The 24,771-nt window shown below is 35.4% G+C and overlaps 1 protein-coding gene and 1 long non-coding RNA gene across 4 annotated transcripts in view; one reads left to right on the top strand and one right to left on the bottom strand.

The window, feature by feature from the left end:
* Positions 1–16,782, bottom strand: part of LOC134531745 (uncharacterized) — a 31,056-nt gene extending 14,274 nt beyond the window's left edge. For both annotated transcript variants that reach the window (XR_010075080.1, XR_010075079.1), the window contains exons 1-2: positions 16,724–16,782; positions 6,995–7,116 (exon numbers count right to left, since the gene is read on the bottom strand). This is a non-coding gene — a long non-coding RNA (uncharacterized LOC134531745). The remainder of the gene's footprint in view (positions 1–6,994; positions 7,117–16,723) is intronic.
* Positions 1–24,771, top strand: part of LOC134531744 (5'-AMP-activated protein kinase subunit gamma-2) — an 810,162-nt gene that overhangs the window by 450,623 nt on the left and 334,768 nt on the right. For both annotated transcript variants that reach the window (XM_063367618.1, XM_063367616.1), the window contains exon 6: positions 20,475–20,514. In XM_063367618.1, coding sequence (XP_063223688.1) covers positions 20,475–20,514 — 40 coding nt within the window. The remainder of the gene's footprint in view (positions 1–20,474; positions 20,515–24,771) is intronic.

Genomic DNA, 24,771 nt, shown 5'->3' with positions numbered 1-24,771 from the left:
AGTCTAAAATTTTCTTTGAAGAGCACCTGTTGAAAAAAGTGAATTTTAATCTTGTACACACTGCATTGTTATCAATGCTTAACATTACCCTTTTTTTTCTTATTGAGGCTTGGTCTCAAACACTAGGTTGGTTATTTTACTTTCTTGTCATTCTTACTTTTATTTGACTGCTTATCCTGTGAAATCATCAATTGTATCTAGCATATTATGTTTCGTCTCAAATTTTTGTTAGCAGATATTTACTGAAAATTACCTAGTAGTATAAAGGTAACACAGTGTATCTATATGCAATTATGGTCACTTGGCGTGACCTTATTACAGTTTGAAATAACGTTTAGCAAACACCTGGTAAAACATTTGTAACCCAGCACCAGATACAAGAGAGCTATAGTCATAAACCTACTGGAATATCCCTTAATACGAAATAGATAAAATGAAACAAATAATTCTGCGTGCGAGATCGAGATTTTAAGGCGGTAGTATCCTTAATTATTTGACTTCTAATATTTAGTTTTGTTTGCACATATTTTTTTTTATAAATTCATAATATAACAATTTTTAGTTGTTTATAAAACGTGCTTTCTTACAAACAGGTCATTATTTGACATTTTTATGGACTTTTTAAGACAATCTTAAACTGTATCAGAAATAACTAAATCATGCATACAGTTGTGGATTAACCGTTTGTATGTAGCCTTCGTCTTCAAACTCTTAATTCTTGGTACATAATTATGAATAAAAATAATAATTTTTGCCAGAATCCTGAATAATAGAGTTTATATTATGTTGGGAAAGCAAAGGTTTTATTGATTTTATAAATTATATACTAAAAAGAAAAAGTTTGGAGACTAAAGCTACATACGAACGGTTAATTTAAAAATGTACACCACTTGATATCGTGTTTTAAGTTAATGTTATGAGTGACCTAAAAATTTGCCTTGAAGTTCATAAAAAACCATTCAATAATTTTGTATAGTAGAAATATCGTTTTATAAAAAGTATTTATGGTTGTATTATTAATTTATTTACAATCTCGTGGCAGAAAAACGAAATGTTAGAAGCAAAATAATTCAGGATACTACCCCCTCAATACTTCTGACGTGGACACATCGCACTCATGACGCACTCGCCTCGCACTCGCCTCGCACTCGCCTCGCACTCGCCTCGCACTCGCCTCGGAGTGTCGCGGGTTGGCGCTAGCGCCGTCTCACTCTTGAGTAGAGGGTTGCATCTGTGAGCAGAGAGTCCGATGCTTCAAGTGATATGGAGCTCATTATTTTCTTAGACGTCATGATCGTGTTTTGCAAGCCCTTAGCTTCAACTTATACAACCGGTGGGTGGAATACAGTGGTTGTTGATTGATTCAACTGACTGAACATTTTTCAAAGAATATTTACAATAGTTTTTCTTTTAATGAATTTTATTTATGACAATCATGTTTGTGCGTGTAGAAACATTTCGTATTAATTTAAGAAACTATAATACTGAATACGTTTTTCTTAATCGAGGTTTTTCTTATTCAATTTTTTTTTCGGAATAAAACGTTAGTTTATTTTTATTACAAATGTTTAGTTTTTCCCGATTTAGTTTTCAGGAATTGTTTTTAAATTTTAATAATTGACTACAATATTACAAAAAAAAATTGAAAATACTTGTTTTATTAGATAAAAAACTGTCTCGTAAAAAATTTATCATGTTTTTGAGTGAATTTCGTAACATTTTCTTACTGTCTGAAATATTTAAATGCATATACCAATAAAATACGAAGAATAATATTTTCAATGTAGTATAACTGTATTTACTAAATTTTAATATTAAATTATATCTGCAAATATCCAAAAATTAGTAGCTAATATGAGAATACTTTACTCTCATTTCGTAATTAGCTTCAGCTCACAGGATGAGAACACACAAAGTTTAAGTTTCTTAAGTATAGTAATTATTTATTTTTAATTTTTTTTTTACTAACAGCGAATTGCTTATAACTACGCTTCTGTTCTCAACTGCGTGCTTTTAAAGCCACGGCGTCATTCATTATCTGATTTTCTCTCTGTTTCTTTCTGTCTCATTCTCTCTTTGAGTTGCCAGAGCAGTCGGCCTATGGCCTCGCTCATTGCGCGTGTAACTGTCACGAATTAGAGAGATTTTTCTAATTACTCCCGGGTCGGTGACCCGCCAAATTATTCTAGCTCGTTACGTAGCTCTTCCTAGTGGCACAACCTGAAAAAGTAACCTTTTCTTCGCGGTTTTACGCTAATCTTTTGCGTTCGCCTACGCTATTTATAATGCGTTATTATTTCCAGATTTAGTAATCGCATAATTGCGTCTGAACCAAAATTTTGTTTGTGTCATCGTAAAAGAAAAATAGTTGTAGCTTAATAATAGTTTTGAAAATATTTTTTTATTCTTTGTTTAGTTTAGAAAACCAGAATTTTGACAAACACGTGTAGGATAAAACTAGCAAAAGTTCACGCCGTGTGTCTGATCATGTGGCTGATACTTTCTGTTACGGGATAAAGACGGAAACGAAATACACCATAGTGGTTTCAACCTTTTTTCATGATATAATTTTTTTTATCATTTAATATTTAAAAATATGCCTTCTTTAAGGCATATATTATATGCTAAGAGATATATAAAATCTCTACTAGTCTCTAGTGACGGTATTATAGAATTATATTTCAGTTGTTTTGCATCAAAATTAATTAAATAAGCATCAATGTCTTCACAGAGGATACCTTTGTCAGCAGACATTCACTATTGTCTTCATTTATTCCAATAAATTACACTTAGTACTGTAACGAAGCCTTAAATATGTTGATTATCAGCTTGTTTTTTTCCATAACCCCTGCTTGATGGGGAAAACCCGCAGTTAAAATAATTTCAAGAGGCTTCAAAGACAACCGATTCAAAGATTTACGTGGGCGATCATTTGACTCACAGTATCTGCTCTTTTTTTTATCGGCTTATTTGATGGACTTAATGATAACTCTTGGGATTAAATAGCACATAAACTCTTTATTTGGTTAATTATAGATGAAATCATTAACCTTTGGTCGTATCATCTGTCTCAGTGTGTTAATATGAGTGGTTTTGCTTAACTTCATTCTGTTACATAGAATTTTTTTTGACGTGACGTCTAATAAATCGATGAACGCCGGCTGCACGCACGATAAAGGATGACTCATTGTCCCGTTACGTTTTGTTCCGTTACGTTCATTGTACGCTTGCGCCGCATCTATCTCTCTTCCACTCGATTGGAACAACCATCGATTTGACTTTTTCGAAGCACAGTAAACTTGAAACATTCCCATTCGTTTCCTACTTTTCCTGTCATCGTCCTATCCTTAACAGAATAACACAGATTGGAAGAAGTTAAATAGCAAACATGTATAAAAGTTATAGTTAAAATAATCTGTTCGTTAAAGTAATAAACATATTTGAATTAATGAGTGCAAATAAAAGTAAATTTATCAATTAAATTGTAGATTTCATTTCACTCCTTTGTATCCATACAAAATAGTGACAATTCAATAAAAATGATTCAATTTTATTCATAAAAGTATGCAATCATTTCATCAATGTTTTGCTATGACGTTGTCACGTTAAACTATCGTCCGTAAACCGACTATACAGACAACCAATTTTAATATTGGGTTTTAAGCTTATTGAAAACAATACTTTTTAATATATACACAACGCTTTGGAAAGTTAATTAAAAACTAGCTAGACAAATACTAAAATCAGTCAATTAAAATTAATATTATTTTCTTTGCCGCGGAGTTGTCGGATCACTCGCCTTACTCCGAGGCATCCGGGGTGGAACACGAAACTTCAGAAAATATGGGGAAACGTGGCGCACGTTGCGCGGGAGGCGGTGGGTTTTTCCCAGAGCACTTCCGTTTCCTCCGCTAGTGCGCGCCGCTGCTTCTCGGTCTCGTGGTTTCGCCCTTTGTCCGTCTGTCACGACCCCAGTGTCTCCTGGTCGTCAAACCATTTGTTCATTCATTTTATTCTTTTTGTAACATGTCTACAATTTTCACCGTAATTATAAGTTAACCCATTCAATCAAACTTTGTTTTAAAAACAATATTTTTTTTTTAAACTGCAATATATATGTTGTTTGTAGTAATAAACAGTAAGCTATAATTATAACATAACTTATTAATTTTTTCATACCGATATGGTATGATGTCAACTATAATGTACACTATGACCTATACATTCACTGTTTGATAAAACTTCTGTATCATTGAGATATAAATTGTGTATTCAGTGTACGAATAAATTGGAAGGGTTATGTACAGAGTGAAAATTTTTTAATAAGTTTTGAAAATGTTCAGTTATTGAGTTAGCTGAATATAAACTCACTGTAATCATCTGGCTATAAAAAGAGTGAGCCAGAGATGTGTAACATCTAACATCGGTTAACTATCAAATTTGTATGTTCTCACATTGCAAATACACTTATAATACAAATCTCGGGCGTCGGGCACAAAATTTAACGTAGAATTCTTTTAACATAATGCCCAGCGTGATAAATTCGCGGGTGCGCGGGAATAAGGGGATAAGTCAAATATTGGCAAATGGGTTTTTTATGGTATGAAATAAAGAAAAAGCTCTACAAATTGGTCCAAATGGGTTAAGTCTAGCACCCTTGTGTGTTATTCTATGGCACTGAACTTTTGGAATGATTAATTACCGATCTTGCATACTTGGAAGAACTATAAATGTTTAATATCTTAATTAAAGTAATTTTGACATATCCCCTTTTTCCCGCGCACCCGCGAATTTATACGAAAATTGTGTTTTTAACTACATTTCTTGACGCGAATCACGCGTAGTTTCCGCACCCGTCGCTAGAATTTGTTGTCGGAGCAGCTACGTCGACTATTGAATCATTTGATTAGCAGATCAAGATGTTTAGCTCTAATGAAACTACTTCGATAAAAATTAAAAAGACTTGCAAAATTATAACTAAACCCCGGCTTTGCACCTGATTTTTGACGAGTGATTTTATTAAAATACTGTCAATCTTGTTAAAATTCATTAAACAGTTAAAACTAGATTTTCCCTTTGGCTTTGTGAACTTTGGTTCGTACCATCCGCTACAGATGGCAGCACCGTGGTTACACATTTCCGTTTCATGTGACGTCCGTTACTTTCACGAAATTACTGCCACCAAATGCCGTATACCGAGAGATAATATGTTACACACAAAAAAAAACCTTACAGAGTTGTCAGGAACCACAACAAACGGAATCTTGTACGTCCCACGTGCTTGTTCAACGTTTTCACAAAGGGACACGTCAACTCCTGAGGTCGGAATCCTGTGTAGATTCGTGGAGCATGTGGATCTACGGACAGCGCTTGGTTTAATTGACTCGTATAGAGGTGTAACAGTAACGAAATAAAGCGTACCCGTATGTATTCGTTACTATAACAAATAGTACTCGTTACTATCGTATCGTTACGTTACTCGTTACTTCTGATACCGCATAACATGCTATGTTATGTTACAGCAACGAATCGAGTCGTATTGCGTACGTGTACAGTATGACGTCGCGTAAATAATAATAAATAGAATATAAACAACTAACAATATTTGATAATCAACAGTTTTTGTTAACCAAGAAACAATTAAATCTCATTAGAGGGGCTTTATTATATTATCCCTTTTAATATAAGAACAACAAAAAAACGTGAAAATACGCGATAATAAAACTCAAAAACATACATAATTCTAATTTGAAAAAAAAATACTTTCTCACGTTGTTTCTGTTCCAATCTCAAACTTTTGTCTACACACACATTACCTTTAATAAACAGTAAAAAAACATGGACGACGAATTTCCAAATTATACTTTACTTAATAAACAAACATCGTTCTTTTTAACGTACGGTTTTTAAATTCATGGAATAAGCGCGCTCATGCGTAAAACATACGAAAAAATGCGAGTAACGAAATGCATTCGTGTTGTAACGTTTCGTTACTCGTATATAGACGGCGCACCCGTTACCCAGTAACGAATACATGCGGTTTGCTACAGCTCTAGACTCGTGTTGGTTGGTCGGGAAGCCCGCGAGACTGCTGTAGCGTGCACAGCGGCCCAGGGGTGCAGAGGGGTGCCGCGAGGGATCTGGGGCGGCCTTGCTGACGTCACCCGTGTCGGCGCGAGGGCGGCGATCAGGAACACAGCAATTTGCCAGCGCCGGGCTCCCTCCTTCCCCCTCCCTATTCCCGAGCCCGTCTCGTCGACACCAGCAGTCAGCGGATTGAAATGGAGCAGCGATGGTATGGTCTTTGAAAGATTTGTGCAATGGGAGTGCATGACTTGATGTAATTTTTTGGACATACGCCATTGCTAAAAACTTTTTCTGTTGAAGTAAAACTAAAAAAAAAAAAATATATACAAAAAAACACAAATTAAGCAAAAAATTGCTGTTGTCAACAAGGATATAAACACCACAAAATATTTCGTGACAGGAATATGGTCAACAAAACAAAGAAAAACAAAGAAAAATGTACTAAGAGAACGAAAAAAAACAACACAAATGATGACGACACAGAAATATTGAACCCAAAATAATTCAGCACAACAGTTGAAACGAGACAAAACACGACAAAACGTCTTTTCGTTTTGTCGTGTTTTGTCTCGTTTCAACTGTTGCGCTGAATTCTTTTGGGTTGTGTCGTCATCATTTGTGGGTTTTTTTTTTTTTTTCGTTCTCTTAGTACATTTTTCTTTGTTTTTATTTGTTTTGTTGACCATATTCCTGTCACGGAATATTTTGTGGTGTTTATATCCTTGTTGATAACAGCAATTTTTTGCTTAATTTGTGTTTTTTTATTTATTTATTTTTTTAGTTTTACTTCAACAGAAAAAGTTTTTAGCAATGGCGTATGTCCAAAAACTTACATCAAGCGATGGTATGAATCGGTGGTGGGTGAGGGGGGGGGAGGAGGTAAAGGGATCACCCCGAGGAAACCCACCGTCTCACGGCAACGTCCGCCATGTTTCCCCGCTTGCTGAACAATTCCGAAAGCTGAACCCTCTCATGGCTTCGGTGGGAGGTACTTGTAACGTCTCTTCGCCTCCACGCTAGCCTGGCGTGCTGAAACCAAAAACATAGACAATATTACAAATTAAAAAAAACTTTACTTTACTACGGATTTTATTAATTTGATGTGTAACAATACAAAGCTTTAGTAGCTACTATTTAGTTAGGCTACATAATATAAATTTAAAAAAAAACTGTAATGAACATTTATTATTTCGAAATAGGAAGTTTATATTATTTCTACGTTTATGCAATTTTATTCATTCATAAAATGTGGACAGAACAGAGCAGTCAAGCGGCAGTGATTTATTGCTTCAGAAATACAAACACAATGCGAAACTATAAACCTCAAGTTTCAGGCATTGCTAAGTATAAGCTTGGTCGAATAGCAAGAAACGTAAAGAACATAAACGCGCTACGTATGCTACAATTTCGATAAATGTTTATATTCTAAATAAGCTGATTTCTCGAGACACTTATTAATGAATAAAGCGAGACACGCACATTAATTCATAAAGTCGATTCAATACGTTTCTTCATTATGATTAAACGTTTGCTTTTTTGTAGATTTCGGTGTTCTCTTCTCAGACACAAGGTAGAAGGTTTAAACAACACTGCCTAGCGATGTTGCACGCCCTAGAGTTGTAACGGCCTTCCGGAAAAGAAGCATTCAGGAACTGAAAGACGCCATCGTGGTGTCAACTTTTTTTTGTTATAATAATAATCATTTTTTATATTTAAATTTTTGGGTTCGTGAACCACAGTATGTAATTCAATTAAATGCCTGAAGTTAATTGTGACTGGCTACTACTACTACTGTAAAGTAATTGGTATGTAATTAATTTTTGAGAGTGACTATCTGCAATAATACCGTAAATAGACAACATTATTATTGGCTCTGTAAATATCGTAATGTGTGCTTTTTTTTTGCTTTAATGAGGGCACGTTTTCAATATGAAACAAAAAAATCCAATATGGCGTATTTAGTTTCCCACCTCTCTGACATGATACCCCTAAGATGATAATACGCTTTAACAGGATGTGTTAGTGAGTAATGGCACTCTTGACTCATCGACGTGGTCTTACAAATTGGCCACTCACGCCGACCCACTAAATGTGACGTGGATTCGTCATACCGCGAAATCTTGAGAAGTGGTGAGTTTCTGGCGACAATGACTTGACATTCAGAATTTTTTTTTTATGTTCATGTACTGTTAACGGCATTTTCTTACCCCGAGCCGTATTTACTTCTTATTGGAATAGTGTGGCCAACCCATTGCGTGCACGCCATTTTTCCACCTCGTGGCTTGAGCTGTGATCCGCTATACTAACACTAAATCTTTACTCGACTAATAAACAATAATAATTTAATCGAGTATATATGCATATGCGTTTAATTCGCTATAGATAAAAGCAGAGAATTAACGTTCGTACCCCATACATTTTTTTTAAAGTGGCCACCTGGCTGGGCGCTAAGGGTGAGACTAGCTCACGCATCACATGCATATTCGCCTCCATGCGCTAGGCACCGAATTGACGTGCAGTTTTCGCGTCGATATCCCTTCTCAGTGGGACTGGGAGTGGTGAGCCTATAGTTAAGGTGAAACACTAAAGATAAATGTTTTGTTTTACCAACACATCTTAAACTGGCCACAACTAGTAAACACGTACATTTAAGTATTCCTTGAACAACTTAAGTAAGGTGGCGTTACATCATTATAATAACCAGTATCTTTTTAGAATCACTTACTTAGGAATTCCTTAAAGAAATAACTCAGATTTTATTTACAGGTTGGTTTTATAAATTTGGGGTCATTTGAATAAAACACACAATTTAAAACTTAAAACAAAGATTGTAACACAAATGATTGGTTAAATAATGTAGTTTTTTCCCCTTTAATATCTGCCGTATTTGTGTTACATAATTACAATCCATAAATATCACAACCAAAGTTATCACAATACATACATGTTTCGAAGAGGATAACACAAGTTTGTACGACAAACTAGTGATAATCAAGTATAAGTCGGCAAACTTTCGTCATGTATGACTTAAATGCCCTAAAGTTATTTAGCATTTCTTTATTGGCAACTGTTCTTTAAATTAAAATTTCTCAGTGTCTTGCATAAATTAGTGAAAAATTGGTACATAAACGGCATGATGCAGTTGAATAAAGTTAGGTTACAAATGCAAGAAGAAGAAAAAAGATACCATGTGTTAATACCACATGCTAAAGTATTTTATAATTAATACATTTGTACAAATGTGAAAGTTTGAATGTTTTGACGTTTGTTACTCAGTAAAGTTTTTAACACTGAACGTATTTAGATGAAATTTAAAACAGAAGTAGGCCTAGTTCATTTATTGAATTAACGTATGAGTGATTTTATTATGTTAAATTGGGATACAAATTGTCATTCGTAACCTTTCTGAAAATATGTAGGCTTCATATATTAGCACTTTTTTTTATTGAAACTTCATAAAGACCTGACATATTGTCAGATGTATAGTTTGGCTGACAATATATAATTTGGCTTTACTTAATGATGCTTGTAATTTGCTCAAGCGAATACTCCGTTTGGTTGACTTGTTTGATACAAATCCTTTTGTTTAGTATTAAAGACGTGATTGTGTAACAAACATCCAAACTTCAACATTTATACAATTTATACCAGTGGCCACAAAATTATAATCTTAAATAATCTGTACTCTGGATAAACGTCATTTTTATAGTGATAAAAGCAGTAAAGAATTATACGTGGCAGAATGTATGAAAACGTCTTGTACAGAACTGAAATCAACCCACAAAATTAATTTAAAAATTATATTATTAAGATTATAGAAACTTATTTAAAGAACTAACTACATTTCATGATGGCGTGTACCATACCTTCGATGTTGCTGCACGATTAGGCTTTGTCCGGAGATAACTTTATTACAGTAACTCTATATTCTGAATTAAAGGATTTGTTTTGTTTAGTGAAAACTTTTATATTTTGAGCACTTGATAGACTACTCTTGAACAGGCAACATACAGGTGGCCATGGAAAAAGCATAGTGTGTCCTCAAATGTACCCCCCCCCCCCCCCCTCTCCTTCATACACTTTGAATGCTTGCCCATGTGACTTATCAACATTAAAATTCTACTTAAATTGGGAAATATTTTTGTATGTTTATTATTCATATCCAACATATTTCTTATAACTTTATTAGCTTTTGTTTTATCCTTAAAATTTTTTTTTGTTGAAAACCTAACTTACTTAACAGCATACTAATTTTTAAAAATGTAAAATACGCACTACGTAATTCTGTGTACTTCGTTCTCGTTTTTTTTCTTTCCCCTGAAGTAAAATAAGCGAGAATTTTTTTTGCAAAACACCTTTTTTACAGAATTGTTTTAGTAGTTTTAGTTTTTAATATTTATATCGAATTTTCGTTAGTTTTAGGGATTTGGAGCTATCATTTAATCTTCAAACAAGCTGTTAGGGGAGAAATTTGTCGAATAATATATTGTCGACATGTGTTCTATTAATCCAGTTTATGTCCTACCTTTGTTGCAAATTACATCCAGTTATTCATATATGGTATATTCTTGTATGACAAAGTTGCAGGGGCGCAAATCTTGTAGGAGTTTTGCACGCGGCGTTAACCGACACATCTCTGGATACGGGGCTCGTAATGTTGTATACTGCCCTTATTTTTGTCCTACATGCGTATAATAATCAGAAAACTTTAAAATATACAGAAAATTTTCCATAAGACATAGTTTTTTGTGCATAAAACCCGTTTCACAGTCACGCTTTTGCAAGTGCAGGAAGGCCTCCCTTAGTTGAGGGGCTTATTAGTTCTAGGCAGCCACTCCTGGGTTGGGGGGGGGGGGGGAAGAGGGTTCCTACGCCCATGTAAAGTAGATTTATTAGTACGTCTTAAGTATGTCGTAACGGAATGTGCATCGTTTAAACCGTCTTCTGTTTTGTACTGACGAGATGCTAATTCCTATTGCCGTATGCATAGCCAGCTTGAAGCGATGCAGCCGGTGCCTGGAATGGACTGCCTGCCGTGACTCAGAAGAGCACTTTTGTAAGCCGCACGTGGCGAGGCCGTTGAACGAGCGGCTAGCGACGTCACATTTGAGGCGCCAGTTTTGCTTCTAATGTTTCGTGTTTTTGCACATGAATTCGAACAATTTCGTATCATAACAATACCCAGTTGTTTAAGAATTTTTCCTCCCTACTAAACAGGTCGTTATTTAATGTTTTATAAGAACCCGAACTAACCCAATTAAAGGCAAATTTTTGGTCAATCGCAGCAATACTGAGTTTTTTTTAGGATTTTGGGAAAATATAATTTTTATTTATGAAATACTAAATATAAAGTGTAAAGACGAAGGCTTTATACGAACGTTTTTTATAAAAAAAATTGTATGCCACATGATTTCATGCTTTCAGAATATGCTACATTAGACATAAAAAATTTGCTTTTATATTCATAAAAATATTTAAATAAGGGTTTAATTAATATAAGTTATATTTTGACTTTATTAAAAATTTATATTTATTTAAAATATCACATGAAAAACACGAAATATAATTAGCAAATAGTTTTCGTTACTACTCCTCCAAGGCCTTGTCGCAATACTAAACTTTCGCTTCAAAAACCTGACATTAAATTTGATCAAATAATTTGGAAGAGTTATGAAAACTTCACTAGCGAAGCCACGCTAGTTCCACAAGGTGGATAACTGTATTGAACAGATTCTGTATATTTTTAATTAGCATAGCATAATCGTGCCCAACTAAAACAATTTTAATATTAATGTCGTATGGAAAGTAGTTTGTTAAAAAGAAAATTAAGTTTTTAAAACTTTAAAATTAGCAGGGCATTAATTTTACTGTCAAGAAGAATTATGGTGTTTTGAAATTACCTACGTTTAAATAGTTTTAAAAAAATACAAAAATCATAAATTGAAAATTTTTCATTCAGCGTTGTGATACGTTATTTTATTTCTAAAATAATATTACAATTTAAAAGTTTAAATTAGTTCGTCAAACTTACCCTTCAGACTTTATTGTTGGAGACGAAAATTCTACAGTGTGACAGGTTATTAGAACTCGCCGAACGTCAAGTCACGCCTGTGTAAGCCGGCTTTGACTGTGGGCGGTTATCAGGTCAGTGGCTGTTTCCGAATAGTACAAACGTGTCCTTTACGGATGAAAAAAAAATAATCAAAGGATCCTTTGATTTCAAGAATGCATTCTGAGATAAATTAGCAGGAAATTATATCTGAATTCATTCGACGCTAACGGAGTCTGGTGTATCAACAAATAAATACATTTTAAGCTGTTTGCGTTTACATACAAATTTTTCACACACTATTTCTAGGCAATATTCAATCTTCACACTTTCAAATTAATCATTTAACATTGCATAGTGAACCATAAAATCGCGATGACAACTGTTGGTTGGCTAAGCTACTGTTACCCAAAGATGGCGCCACCAGCCTCTCGAAGACCTCAAGAATGCACGAAAGGACGCGAGCGACATGTCGTTTCACGAAGGCTGCATCGTTACAATTCGGAAGGCAAAAAAAAAATGACTGATCTTTAAGATGCACTTTCAAATGATAAATTAGGCTGAGTGGGCGTCTAGGAGGTATTCAAACATACACAATATTTTCTTTTTGTATTGGCTTATAAGCCACCGAGCCGTTAAAGCATTCGCAGTTACGAAGACTTATGGTCGGGCAGCTGATAAAAAATGGGAAAAGGTTTTTAAAAAGCCGATAAATAGCATCAGTTTGAATATGACATATACCTTGTAACAGTAATACAAGAACGTTTTGTCTTTATTTTATATACGACAAGCCATTACTGCAAGGGGTAGAACAACAGGGGTTGAGGAAAAATAAAATTTGTAACTCCCTTAGTAGTTTCACTATCGAATCCGTACATATTTATTTCAAGCCTTTAAATATTACATAAAATATCTGTCAAACTATTTTTGTAACTAACCATTTCTGCAAAGAGCGGGAATAAAACGGAGCAAACGACAAAACATTTTTTTTTAATTGTTGGTCATAACCCATTGCTAGTGAGTAGTGCTAGCTAACAATGGCTAACTAGCAACGTCGTATGTCCAACATAATTTTTCAAATCATACTTCTCCAAAACAAGATTATTAAAAAAATTATAAAACCCATAATGGATATACGTTAAAACTAATTACTACCGCAAGAATTGGAATGTATAAACACTCACACAAACACACACAATAAACACACAAAATACACAAAACACACACTCCACACTGCACACAACACACAGAGAGGAGTGCCACTTAGCTGAACTAATTGGGGCAGAGACCTGTACGGATTACCATATTTTTGGATTAGCCGAATACTACCGTAATTCAAGAGCGTGTAGTAAAATATAAAGCTATAATCCTGTAATACTTTTGAAAGCACTACATCATTAAACATATTGCTAATTGGGACAAGACATCAATAAATTATTTTTTATAAAAAACAATTGAAGTTTTTTTTACCGTAAACTTTTTCGGATTAGCCGGACTGTAATGTCTGTGGGTGTGTGCGCTCGAGTGTGTGAATGATATTTCTTACAAGAGAAAATATCAAATCAGTCAAACATATTTTTAACCTTTAAAAGATTATCTCAAACTTTAATCAAAAACAATCAGTAGTGGTATGCAGTATTTTTAAATGACTGTGCTGTATTATTATTACTTAAATTTTATATTTAAAACAGTTTTTGTTGACAACAATTATTCAGTAGCAAAAATACAATTCGAAGGGGGAAAAAAGATTTTAACTCCGTTACTAGGCATATATAAATATAATTATGTTTTATGTAAATATTCTAAATGTTACCGAAAATTTGGTCTGAAACGTAATTTTATAACTGCAGTCCTTAGTACAATGGGCAAATAATTTAAGGAAAAGAATGTTGCCAAACAAAAACTTCTAAATCTACATGTGCATGTATAGATGCTGTCGAAAGGGATGTTTTTTTAAGACGTAGTTAAAATATTTTTAGCAACGCACAGTCCCAACCCTATAAATATGGAATTTTAGGAACATCATCAATTCGAGACGTATTTATTTATTAAGAAGGGATATTCAACAGTGTTATCTTAAAGAGTATGTTTTTTTATTATTGTAATTTATAGGTATTTTTGATTAGAAATTAAAATATTTTAAGATTGCAATTAAAACAGTTCCATAAAAGCTCAATTTACAAATTTCAATTTTAAAAGTGAAAAAAACATTGTGTTTACATGTGTTTTATAGGAAATGTTAATTATAAAAAATGGGTTAAATTTGAGCTTGATACTTTTTTCGCAATTAAATTATAAACACTTTTACTTCTAAAGCTTTCGTTAGTAATTTAATACAGGTACATTTATCGTGTTTCCGTGTTAATAACTGTCTTGTGTAAATGTATACTACAATGGTACCTTAATGCTTGTCAATAGTTCGCATGTTTTGGAACCAAACATTGCTGTCCATAGCTGCGTGACGAGACACTTGAAATATTCTGCGTTTTGCCTCTGCGGTATTGCACAAGCGTGTGCTAATACTTCGGCTTATCTGTTTATCGTTGTCTGCAAGCGGCTCATCTGATTACGTAGTTTTCTTATGTCGCTCAGTGCTGGTAGGTAAAGCGGGACAAGGACGTGACAAGAAATGCGTTACGTAGCCGGCTATCTCGCTTCAGAAAATGAGAATGAAGAGATGTTCACTTCATATTATTACTATCGTTATTGAAAAAACAAAATTTCAATATAACACTTAGACATTCATATGTATGATGAACATAAAAACACTGTTTTATAAAAATATATTTAGTTACTTTTAATTGAGTATGTATGTCATATACAGTTTTTTACTGGTTGTGTTAAATGTCTTGATACTGTGTTGATCCTTTACCTGTTCTTTATTTTTGTTTTTGTTACATGTTTATATTATTCTGTGTTCATAAGTTTAGCTGTGTCTGTATTTATTGTTTGTTTTTGCCTCTTAGAGGCTTTAGCTGTCGGAAGGTACCTGGGAAATATTTTGGTAGTTATATTTTTGCAGGATTCATTGATGCACAAATACGAGCCTGCAACTAGCTAATTTGTTGTCGATTAGGACGACACACTTAAGAGTATTTCGAGAGGAAACAATACATCTGGATTTCTCAATTTAATTTCATAATAAAATTTTTTATGTTTCTCAAAATCGCGATGGAATTATACAACCTGCTTGCGGGGGCAACACACGGGTGGGGAGGGTGTGGATGTTGGGAATATATATTCCTCCTTCCCCCAAAATGAAATTCTGCGTACGTTCCTTCCCTCTTGTTATGGCTGTAATGTGTTTTTATGGTTGAAGTTTTACTATTTATTGATTAATTTAATCGTGGTGTTTTTTTTAATTCGTCGCTTCACTAAACACACTGGGGAACTATGTTAGTTCCGTGGCCTGATTAATTTTCATGAAATGTAAACTGGAAAAAGAAATATTTATTTTAATGTTTATTGTGGTGGGTATGGGTAATTAAAATTTATCCTACAAACAAGTGAACTTTTTTTTGGCAGATAACGTTCTCAGCACATTTAGTTTGATAGGTGGATATTCTTCCATAATTCGCGAGAATACGGGAAAATAGTTGGATGGACTAGTTATTTTATGAACAAAGTATTTTTGTTTGATTTAATGAATGATTTGTGTTTAATCACAGATCAGTGATTTACGAGAATTTCATTGATAAAGCAGCTAAGTGAAAAAGAAATCAAACATTAGGCTTATTTTGTTTCTGTGATAAAACAGTTTTTGCCATGTTTAAAGAGATAGTTTGCATTCGTTCCAATAAGTTAATAATACTTTTGAGAAATTTTATATTATATTGTTACAGCCTTCGAACGTAAAGATGGATATGAAGGAAAGTGGAAATGCGAAAGGTGATTACGAAATAAATATGAGGGATGATGGGGAAGTGAAATTGATTGTTTCATTGGCTTATTCATGATATCCCTGAGGCCCTATGTGGATATATGAATACTAGGGGGGGGGGGGGAAATTCTTTACCACTTATCTTTAACCTTTTTAAAAGAAAGGAAGGTTATTGAGTTCCTTTTCAAATTCGAACAAAGAGATTAACACTTATAACACGAATCGGTTGACTTCAAAAATAACAATTTTTATTCACTTTTCATTACTGGACATCTGACTGGTCACATAACTTTTGACAACACTATACTATATTATTAAATCTGATAAAAACATCTGTTTAAACAACCTAGGGGAAGGGGGAAGATTTAAATTGACATGTCATGCTGTCGGCCATTTCCGTCTCTGTATTCTTACCCTCATTTGTTTCGCGGATCATGTTCTGTCTGTGCGTTTACAGTCCTACCAACTTAAGTTTATACTTTTCTCGCACGTGAAATGTTAAATGTTAATTTACTCAATTATCTAATGGTTTTAAATTTTCGTTTCGATCCTTTGTATTTATTTACCGAACTTACACAAATTTATCAAGTTACTCTAGCGTAGTTTAAAAAAAGCTTTTTAGGTTTTAGCTGGTTGAGAAGTTTTTCTTGGGGAGAGGGAAGTTCGTCAGACGTCTATCGTCGAACCATTACGGCGTTGTCACTCACCGTTCTTCGTCCTGGCGGCGGTGTTGCGTGGATTCCCACTGACTGACCCTGGCCGACTGATTTCCCTGGCTTAAGAAGCCCCCCCTGACCTTGTTGATGTTCGTTTTATCGCAGCAGCGCGAATCCTTCCCGTGAGTCGATTTCGAATATTCCTCGTTGCTGATTCGCTGTCAGTTCTCCCTCCCTTTCTCGACTGTGTGTGTCGCCTACTACGTCATTACCCCCCTCCTCTACATGATCTCTCTGCTGTCTGGCTCCAGCTGTTCTGAAGGTCGCTTGCTACGAGTCGCTTGTGGCTCGGCCCAGACTTGTTGCTCAGTCAGGCAGCACCGCCGCAGGTTGAGCTGCGACTGTACTGCCATCACAGCCACATGCGGGCCTCGAGGTCCGAGCGCCAGATCCGGGCATCGAACCGCGGGTCCGCGGAGATTTCCAGGCCGCGCATTGCCGCCCGCTGCCTCTAGTTTCAATGGCGGCGGTGTTATGCTAACGGTAGCAAACAGTACTACCTGGACTCCCGCTCCTGGTGGCCTTAGTAAACTGTTTCCAGCTGACGGCGTGTTTCCTCTTCGGGGGAGCTGAATTGTTGCCCGTTGGATGGGAAGCCCTTCAGGATTTTTCTGACAGTGGTGTTTTTGAAAGGTTGTCTGAATTGTTGCCCCTTGGATGCTGCCCTTCCAAGGGGCAACAATTCAGACAACCTTTCAAAAACACTACTGTTAGAAAAATCCTGATGGGCTGCCCAGCCAAGGGGCAAGTTTTCAGGATTATTTAAATCTCTGAAAGGAGCGTGTTTTCAGAAATAGGATGGGCTGCCCTTCTAGACTCTGTACAAATAAACCACTGTCAGAAAAATTCTGAAGGGCTGCCCTTCCAATGGGCAACAATTCAGTCGCCCCTCCTCATCGCTACTGTCTTCGAGAGCCCCGTCGGTCCCTAACGTCTAGATACTCATCTTATTAATAAACTTTCGAAAAAAAAAAACCAAAGCATTCCCGGGTCTTTGATATTACTTAATTAAGTATCTCTGTTTTTTTATGGCCGTGTTAATATTAACTTAATATTGCTAGCGCAGTCAGAGCATTAGGAAAATTAAAAAAATTCTAAGATGGTAATGTTTTGTGCCAGACATTGTAATCGGAAGACGCAACAATGGAACATTTGTCAAATGAAAATGATATGACCCTGGTATATCCTGCGTTCTTTATTTGAAGTGACATCATTTCTGGGTACGTCTCGTAGTACATAGATACTAACATTCTTCAGTTTCTCGCACTTATTGAAAGCGAGTGTAGTATAACCAGCAGCATCTCAGGTGGCACTGGCTACACAAAGCTGTGTTCGCTATGTCGGCGATGTCGCTAGGTGTTTGGATTAGTATCATGTCGACGGAAAATTTTATTGAAGAAGAACGAAAATATCAATGTTTGTAGACTAAATCGATGGAAGAATATAAAAGGCAGGATGTGCAGGACAATGCCTGGGTTTTGATTTTAAGGGAATGCTATCAAAATAGTTGCATCTGTTCTGAAATAAGCCATAAATTTGGCTTCCTCACGCAACTGCTTCATCAAATGATGAAATTCTTCAAATTCATTTCTTTTTAGATTAAATTCACGAACACATTTCCTTTTACGTGTACAGAATGTGAGAGCCAGCAGAATATTATCATCGAATCATCACTTGAATCCTATGACATGCGTCTGTGGCCTCGGCTTCAGTACAGAGATCACCACAGTGCCGGAACTCGTGTCTCGTTAACCTTGTGTCATACTTTATCAAATCCTAAGATATAACTAAGTACTTTTAATTTTTGAAGTTATAATTCTCTAGGCGCGTTATGAAAAAAAAAACCGAGGGAATTTTTACGATGCGCGCGCAGCAAGCAAAAAAAAATTTCAGGATGAAAAAAGTCTACATACAAATAAAATTTTTATATAAGTTTTTAAATCATATAATTAAGTGATTGATATTGAATACTTGCCCATATAATTAAAAACATAATTTTGTTTTGAATATTAGTAATAGAAATTGTGTTTATGAACTTTTTCAAGTGTGTTTAGAAAATGTTCTCGTGTGTGTGTATATATATATTATTTGCATTATTATTTAATAAATTATAAACTAAAAAATTAGAATAAACATTCAGACAATTGTTTTATTTTCATTATTTTTTTTAAATCCATATCTATCTATGATTTTACTAAATGAAATAATTTGATACGCCTGTTTATTAATAGTTAATGAGTTTTTTTAATATTTTTAATTTGATTGAATTTATACTTTACCAATCGTATTTATAGTATAATTCTGTTTTTTATTTTTTATTATTATTTGCTTCCAAAATTAAATTTAGTTTTTTTATCACGCCAAGTATAACTTCTAAAGCGCATACATAAGTAAATGTGCCCATTTTTTATTACAAAAAATATATCGGATTTTTTTGCGTCGTAATAATCTTACGCTGTAATTATATTAATGTATAATTATTTTATAATTATTAATAAAAATAAAATAAAATTTATTTCGTAGCCATAAAGTATGATCTCCTTTAGAATGTTGGTACACCTTAACCCTCACTTTCAAGGATTGATAAACTCCGTGTATCATTAGGGTACAAATTGTCCACTTCAGTGGACGAATAGCCGGAAAGGATAAGGCTGGCTTTTCAAGCCTTTCTACTAGATGCAGCAGACCTGAAGAATTTTGGGTTGTTCATCACATTCGCAAGTCGCCAGACGTCATCCATACTACATTTCAAAAATCATTTTAAAAGAGCAGGGAAATAATGTTTTTGCTAGGGCGCTTTAAAAATAATTCGAGTTTATCTTACAGTTATTATAAATAGTAATCTAAACGAAAACATGACCTGACTTATACGTACAAATATCACGTAGACGTGATTTTTAAAAAAAAAAAAAACTTAAAATGGTGGCCTTTGTGTATCGTTTAACGTTTCCTTAGTCTCTTTCTTTAAATAAGACGTATGCCAGCCAAAATCCAATAAAGTTTGCCACCAGTGGCGTGGTTTTCTTCCGTAGTTTATAAACATATACTCTGAATCACGTATTTTAAACTTTTTTTTTTCCTCTTGCTTGTCTCGTTCTTGGCATCAGTTGCCTGTTTTATAAACTACGTTCAAGCGTTTCCTTTGCAGAACTCAGTATCTTGAAACCCTTCACACGACAGTTCTACTGCTTGTGATTTATTTCCTTCTTACTGGCATGTAAGCTAAACCGGTATGTGTTTGTAAACAAACATGGTTTTAAAAATGTAAATTAAAAAAAACTCGTGAGCTATAAGTTTATAATAGTCGTTGCGTATTAGCCGGGTTTTACAGCTTCTTCTAACGCCAGCTCTCCGCCACTGTGTATAACGTATATCATGTAGATAACACGTTAGGAAGTTGATGTGTGCAATCTTTGCCATCACAATTGGCGAAATGAAAAATGTTAAATCCTTGCTGACGTTTTGTAAACTTCTTTGTTTAACAATACTCACTTCATGCTAACATTTTTACGATTATTCCAAACGGGTCCATTTCAAGCTATTAAACATATTTATAGCACTAGCCTTTATGTAACTACAGTTTGGTTTGCTAACGAATTGGTAATTAGTGACTTCAACTTAAGAATACGCAGCCACTCCGTAGAATTACACCTCCATGACGTGTAACAGCTTACCTGTAGTGTGTTAGATCGCCGCGGTTGGTGGCATTGGCTGATCTGTTTCCTTTTCTGTTTGGTTTCAGAGGGCAGCAGCTTTGCACCAGCAGCAAGTTGCAGCACAAAGTAAGTACACACTCACGGTTTGCACATGCAGATATCCCGCTTATAAACTAAACTTAAAACTTAGGCTTGCTTTGGTGGCACGGTCTCGGTGGACAGCATTTACTTACATAATATACGTACATTGAGCCCGCTGTAAGGTTTATCCACGTGCGCCTATGTTCATTGTGCGCTTGTTGTAAAAAAATGTTTACGCTGGACCTTTCAAACTATTGGTTCGTCGTCGTCAGTATCACATCACATCATCATCATCATCATAATCATAATCATCATCATCATCATCATCATCATCATCATCATCATCAACTGCTTCCATCTTGCGGCGGGACAGCAAAGTAAAATGCCTCCCATTTTCCTCTGTTAGTCCAACATTCATTCTCCTTCTCTCTTTTCTATTTTTCCCGTCACTCCTTCACTCATTTAACTACCTCCTCCTCTGTCGTACTTGGGGCCTGATTCCTGTGTTCTTCACATTCATCATTTTCCTAGGCAGATTTTCTTTTCGTATTCTCTGTTCATGGCCATACCATCTCATTCTTGCTTTTTCCATGATCTTATTCAAGTCCTGTACTCATTATTTTGCTTGCACCGTCTAATTCCTGATCCTGTCTCGCCTCGTAATTGCCAACATACTTCTCATAAACTTCATACATGTTGCTCTGATCTTCTCAGCATTTCTCTTGTCTACAGTCAAAGTCTACTACTTATGGTTATACTTGGCGAATGGCAGCGATTAATCAAGAATGCTCTCACTAATTTTCACTTAATTTTGATACCTTGCCTCGGTGTTTGTAGAAGTGTGGCAGAAGGTGGACAGCGTTGAAAAGCATTTACATATTTATTTTATAATATTTTGAATGGCTTCATTAGTAATTTCGGTATGATGTTTCCGTGCTAAGTAACGAGCGAGATGTCGCACTGGTAAGTAACACATTTGGACTTGCGTCGTGGAGGAAACAAGAATGTATCCCGGTCAATCCATCTTGGTTTCGGCTGTTTGTGGTTTCCCAGGATCATTCCTGAGAGTTGTGCGGGCAAGACTTATCCCTTCCCCAACTTCGACTTTGGTACGTGAGGTCAGTAGCGTTTACAAATTTTTTTTCCTCTGGGGGGGGGGGGGGGTAAAAATTAAAAAATAAAATAAAATTTTAACACTTGTATTAAAAATCTTAAATTACTAGTGACATTACACCTCGACATATAGGCCTACGTCGACACGTCTTATCTTACATTTGAAATTGCAGGTGTTTTATAACAGTTAACTTTACATTACACAAAAATGACATACTGCTTTAACTAATACTTGGGGAAATATTCCCAACTTTGGAGGGGGGGAAGTATTTACATGTCCCCCCCTTTCTTCGTCCGTACCACCCTCTCTGTGTCCGCCACTGCGTAAAGTGTTTGTCTCCAATGTCCTCGCTGTCTGTGAGACAAAAATAATAATTTTTCGCTACAAAGATGTCATTTGACCCAGTAGGTTTTTGACTCAAATCCGCACTACGTAGTATGTTGAAATCTCTTTTAAAGTAGGCGTCCTCATGCGAAATAATAAAAAAAATCGGTACAGTTCTAAATTATCTAGAGAGTTGCAAACTTAACGCAGTTTTCTTGCAAGCTATGTGTAGAAAAAAATACGCATGTGTTTTTATGTTATTCGTTTGTCTACTTCCTCAAAAGATGCGAATAGCTAGTCTGGAAAATTCATACAGAATGTTCGTCTTTTACAATGGTGAAATAGTGAGTGCTTTTGAACGCCACACATATGTATGTGTGTTTGTATATATGTTCATATTTTAAACTAAGTAGGCAAATGTTCTTGGCATTTAAATGATATTTTATTGTTTTTAAGCCGTGGGGGTTGTTGGGCTTTCTTTTGAGTATTTTTCGAAGACTTTCTTACATAGTTGTTTCCACTGGGTTATGCATCCTTCCCCTGGGTGCCATTTTAAGCTTGCTCTGGATGTAAGACTCTGATCATGTTTAATTCCAAAAAAAACAAATTCATACTCTTTTGTTATTACTGCTCTAGGTCTGTTCTAGTGTGTATGTAAAAAACACAGTAACTACCGGTTACACAGTTTCCGAACTAAGGTTCCCGATCTGTCGGAAAGTTTGCTTAGTTTTTTGTGTATACAGCATTCCAGAGAATTTTAACGTTTTAAGTGTTCTCTTTCCGTCAAGAAGGCGTTTGAATTCTAAATTCCGTATCACAATGAATATCGCTTAGAAAATAAAATTGACAAGCTATGTTTGAAATTAATTTTATTGTGTAGTCGTTGACAGGAATAGCTTGTCTATAGTTAATTCCTTTTTTTTTTTCGGGAGAGTGCTTTTATTTTAACCATTAGCAGTTTTCACTTATATACATGATGAAACAAATATTCTTATACAAGCGTTATTATTAGCAACGCTAACGTAGCAAAGTCGTAATTCATTAAGATTGTGTTTTCGCACATGTCGTTAGACCAGCGGGGCCCCGCGTCGTTTTTTAAATTTTTGTTTCACATGTTTGTTTAGTGTTCTTTTTTTAAAGTGGAATTTTATGAGGAAATTAAAATTAAAATTTAATTAGTATGTAAATTAAAATACTGCTCAATAGAAATTTCAATTCATGATTTCGTATTAGGAAAAATTTCAAATATTTTTATTGCCACGTATAATTTCGTGATTCCACCGGAATTTTATCGTAAGTAATAATAAAACTGACCCGAAGATAGTTTTTCTGCAAAAAATATCTACTTTTCTTAAGATAATTTAGTAAAATCATCGTTAAAATTTAAATTTCGTGTTAGCTTAATTGCTTTTTTAAGTTTTTTTGTTGAGTTTTTATTTTATTAAATAAATAACCACGGGCCCCGCATAGTCTAAGGTCGCCACTGCGTTGAATACTAATTTGAACAATGCTCTTTTCTGTATCTATACAGTAGAGTGAGCTCTGTTTGGACACACTCCTTTAATTTTTGTCCACTGTTTGGCGCAGATTTTATTTTTATAACGGACCGGTTATTCGTGTGCGCAAGTGCAGTCGAGCTATGTGTACCATTTTTCGCACGTGTTGATACTGCGACAGATTTTCTTTATTTACTTCGTTGAAACGGCGGCAGTGAAACGAACTGCTGCGCACGTGTTCCCGCCTCTCCTCTGGCGGCAGCGGTGGCGGCATCTGGCTACAACGCGCGCCGCGATTGCAAGCAGTTCGTAGTTTCGCCGGCAGATGGCTCGCAGGTACCGTCGTGACGAAGTGACTCCGTGGAACGCGCATTGTCCGCTGTTTTACTTAATTATTTTCTGTCTACACCTAAACTATTAGTTTTAAATGTCATAGCGTGGTCTAAACAGCTGTTTTTTTTTGCCACTCCAAATATTTTGCAGTGCTGAATGAGTCTTGCGCAAGAAAAAAAAGTTTGTAGCCTGCGTTGTCTACGTTCTACCTTTGAATATATAGGATTGATAACTTTCAGTATATATATTCAAAGGTTCTACAATGGCACGGAACCTGAGACGGATCACGTAAACGGAGACGGATCTTCCGGAACATTTCACCATCGCAATTGCTGCTTCCTCAATGCACGGAAACCGTACAAATGGCAATAACTATTATTGCATTTCAAGGTTACATAATATTAATTTAAATCTAAAAATATAGAAATAATATGCTTCGAGATCATAGCATGGGCAAAAATTACATATAAAATAAAAATAAACGACAAAGTAATAATAGAACACTAGATATTCTCGTTAGAAACATTTTTTTAACGTATTTAGAACATAAAGAAACGGCTACCACTACAGACAAGTACTAGGCTTCTGTTGGTGGCATCAGGGGCGCAACAACTAAATTTCCAAAGGGGAGGGCAATATACCTTTTTATAAAGAATCATCGATCCCCCCTATTGAAGCGGGGGGTCCGGGGGTCCTCCCCCGGGAAAATTTGTATTTCAAGGTGGAAAATGGTGCTATTTAAGCAGTTTTGTTATCAAAAAATTGATTATACAGCACTTTCTTTGCCCCCGTTTGCCCCCACTTCAAGGTTTCAGAGGGGGGGATGCCCTTGCCCCCCCCCCCTCTGTTGTTGCGCCCCTGGGTGGCATGGACCACGGAGCGACGCGACGTAAACGGAAGAGCTGAGCATTGACAAGCTAATTCCGTAAGGGTCCGTCTCCGTCAGCGTGCCATTTTAGAAATTATGTTCCTGAGATACGTCACCGTTTACGTAATTTAATCATCGTTTCCGTTTCCGTGTCATTGTAAAACGGG

The sequence above is a fragment of the Bacillus rossius genome, chromosome 5, assembly GCF_032445375.1.
Source record: "Bacillus rossius redtenbacheri isolate Brsri chromosome 5, Brsri_v3, whole genome shotgun sequence".
In the NCBI taxonomy this organism is placed as follows: Eukaryota; Metazoa; Arthropoda; class Insecta; order Phasmatodea; family Bacillidae; genus Bacillus; species Bacillus rossius.
Note: the sequence above shows the minus strand (reverse complement) of the source record. Positions and strands in the feature narration are given on the sequence as shown.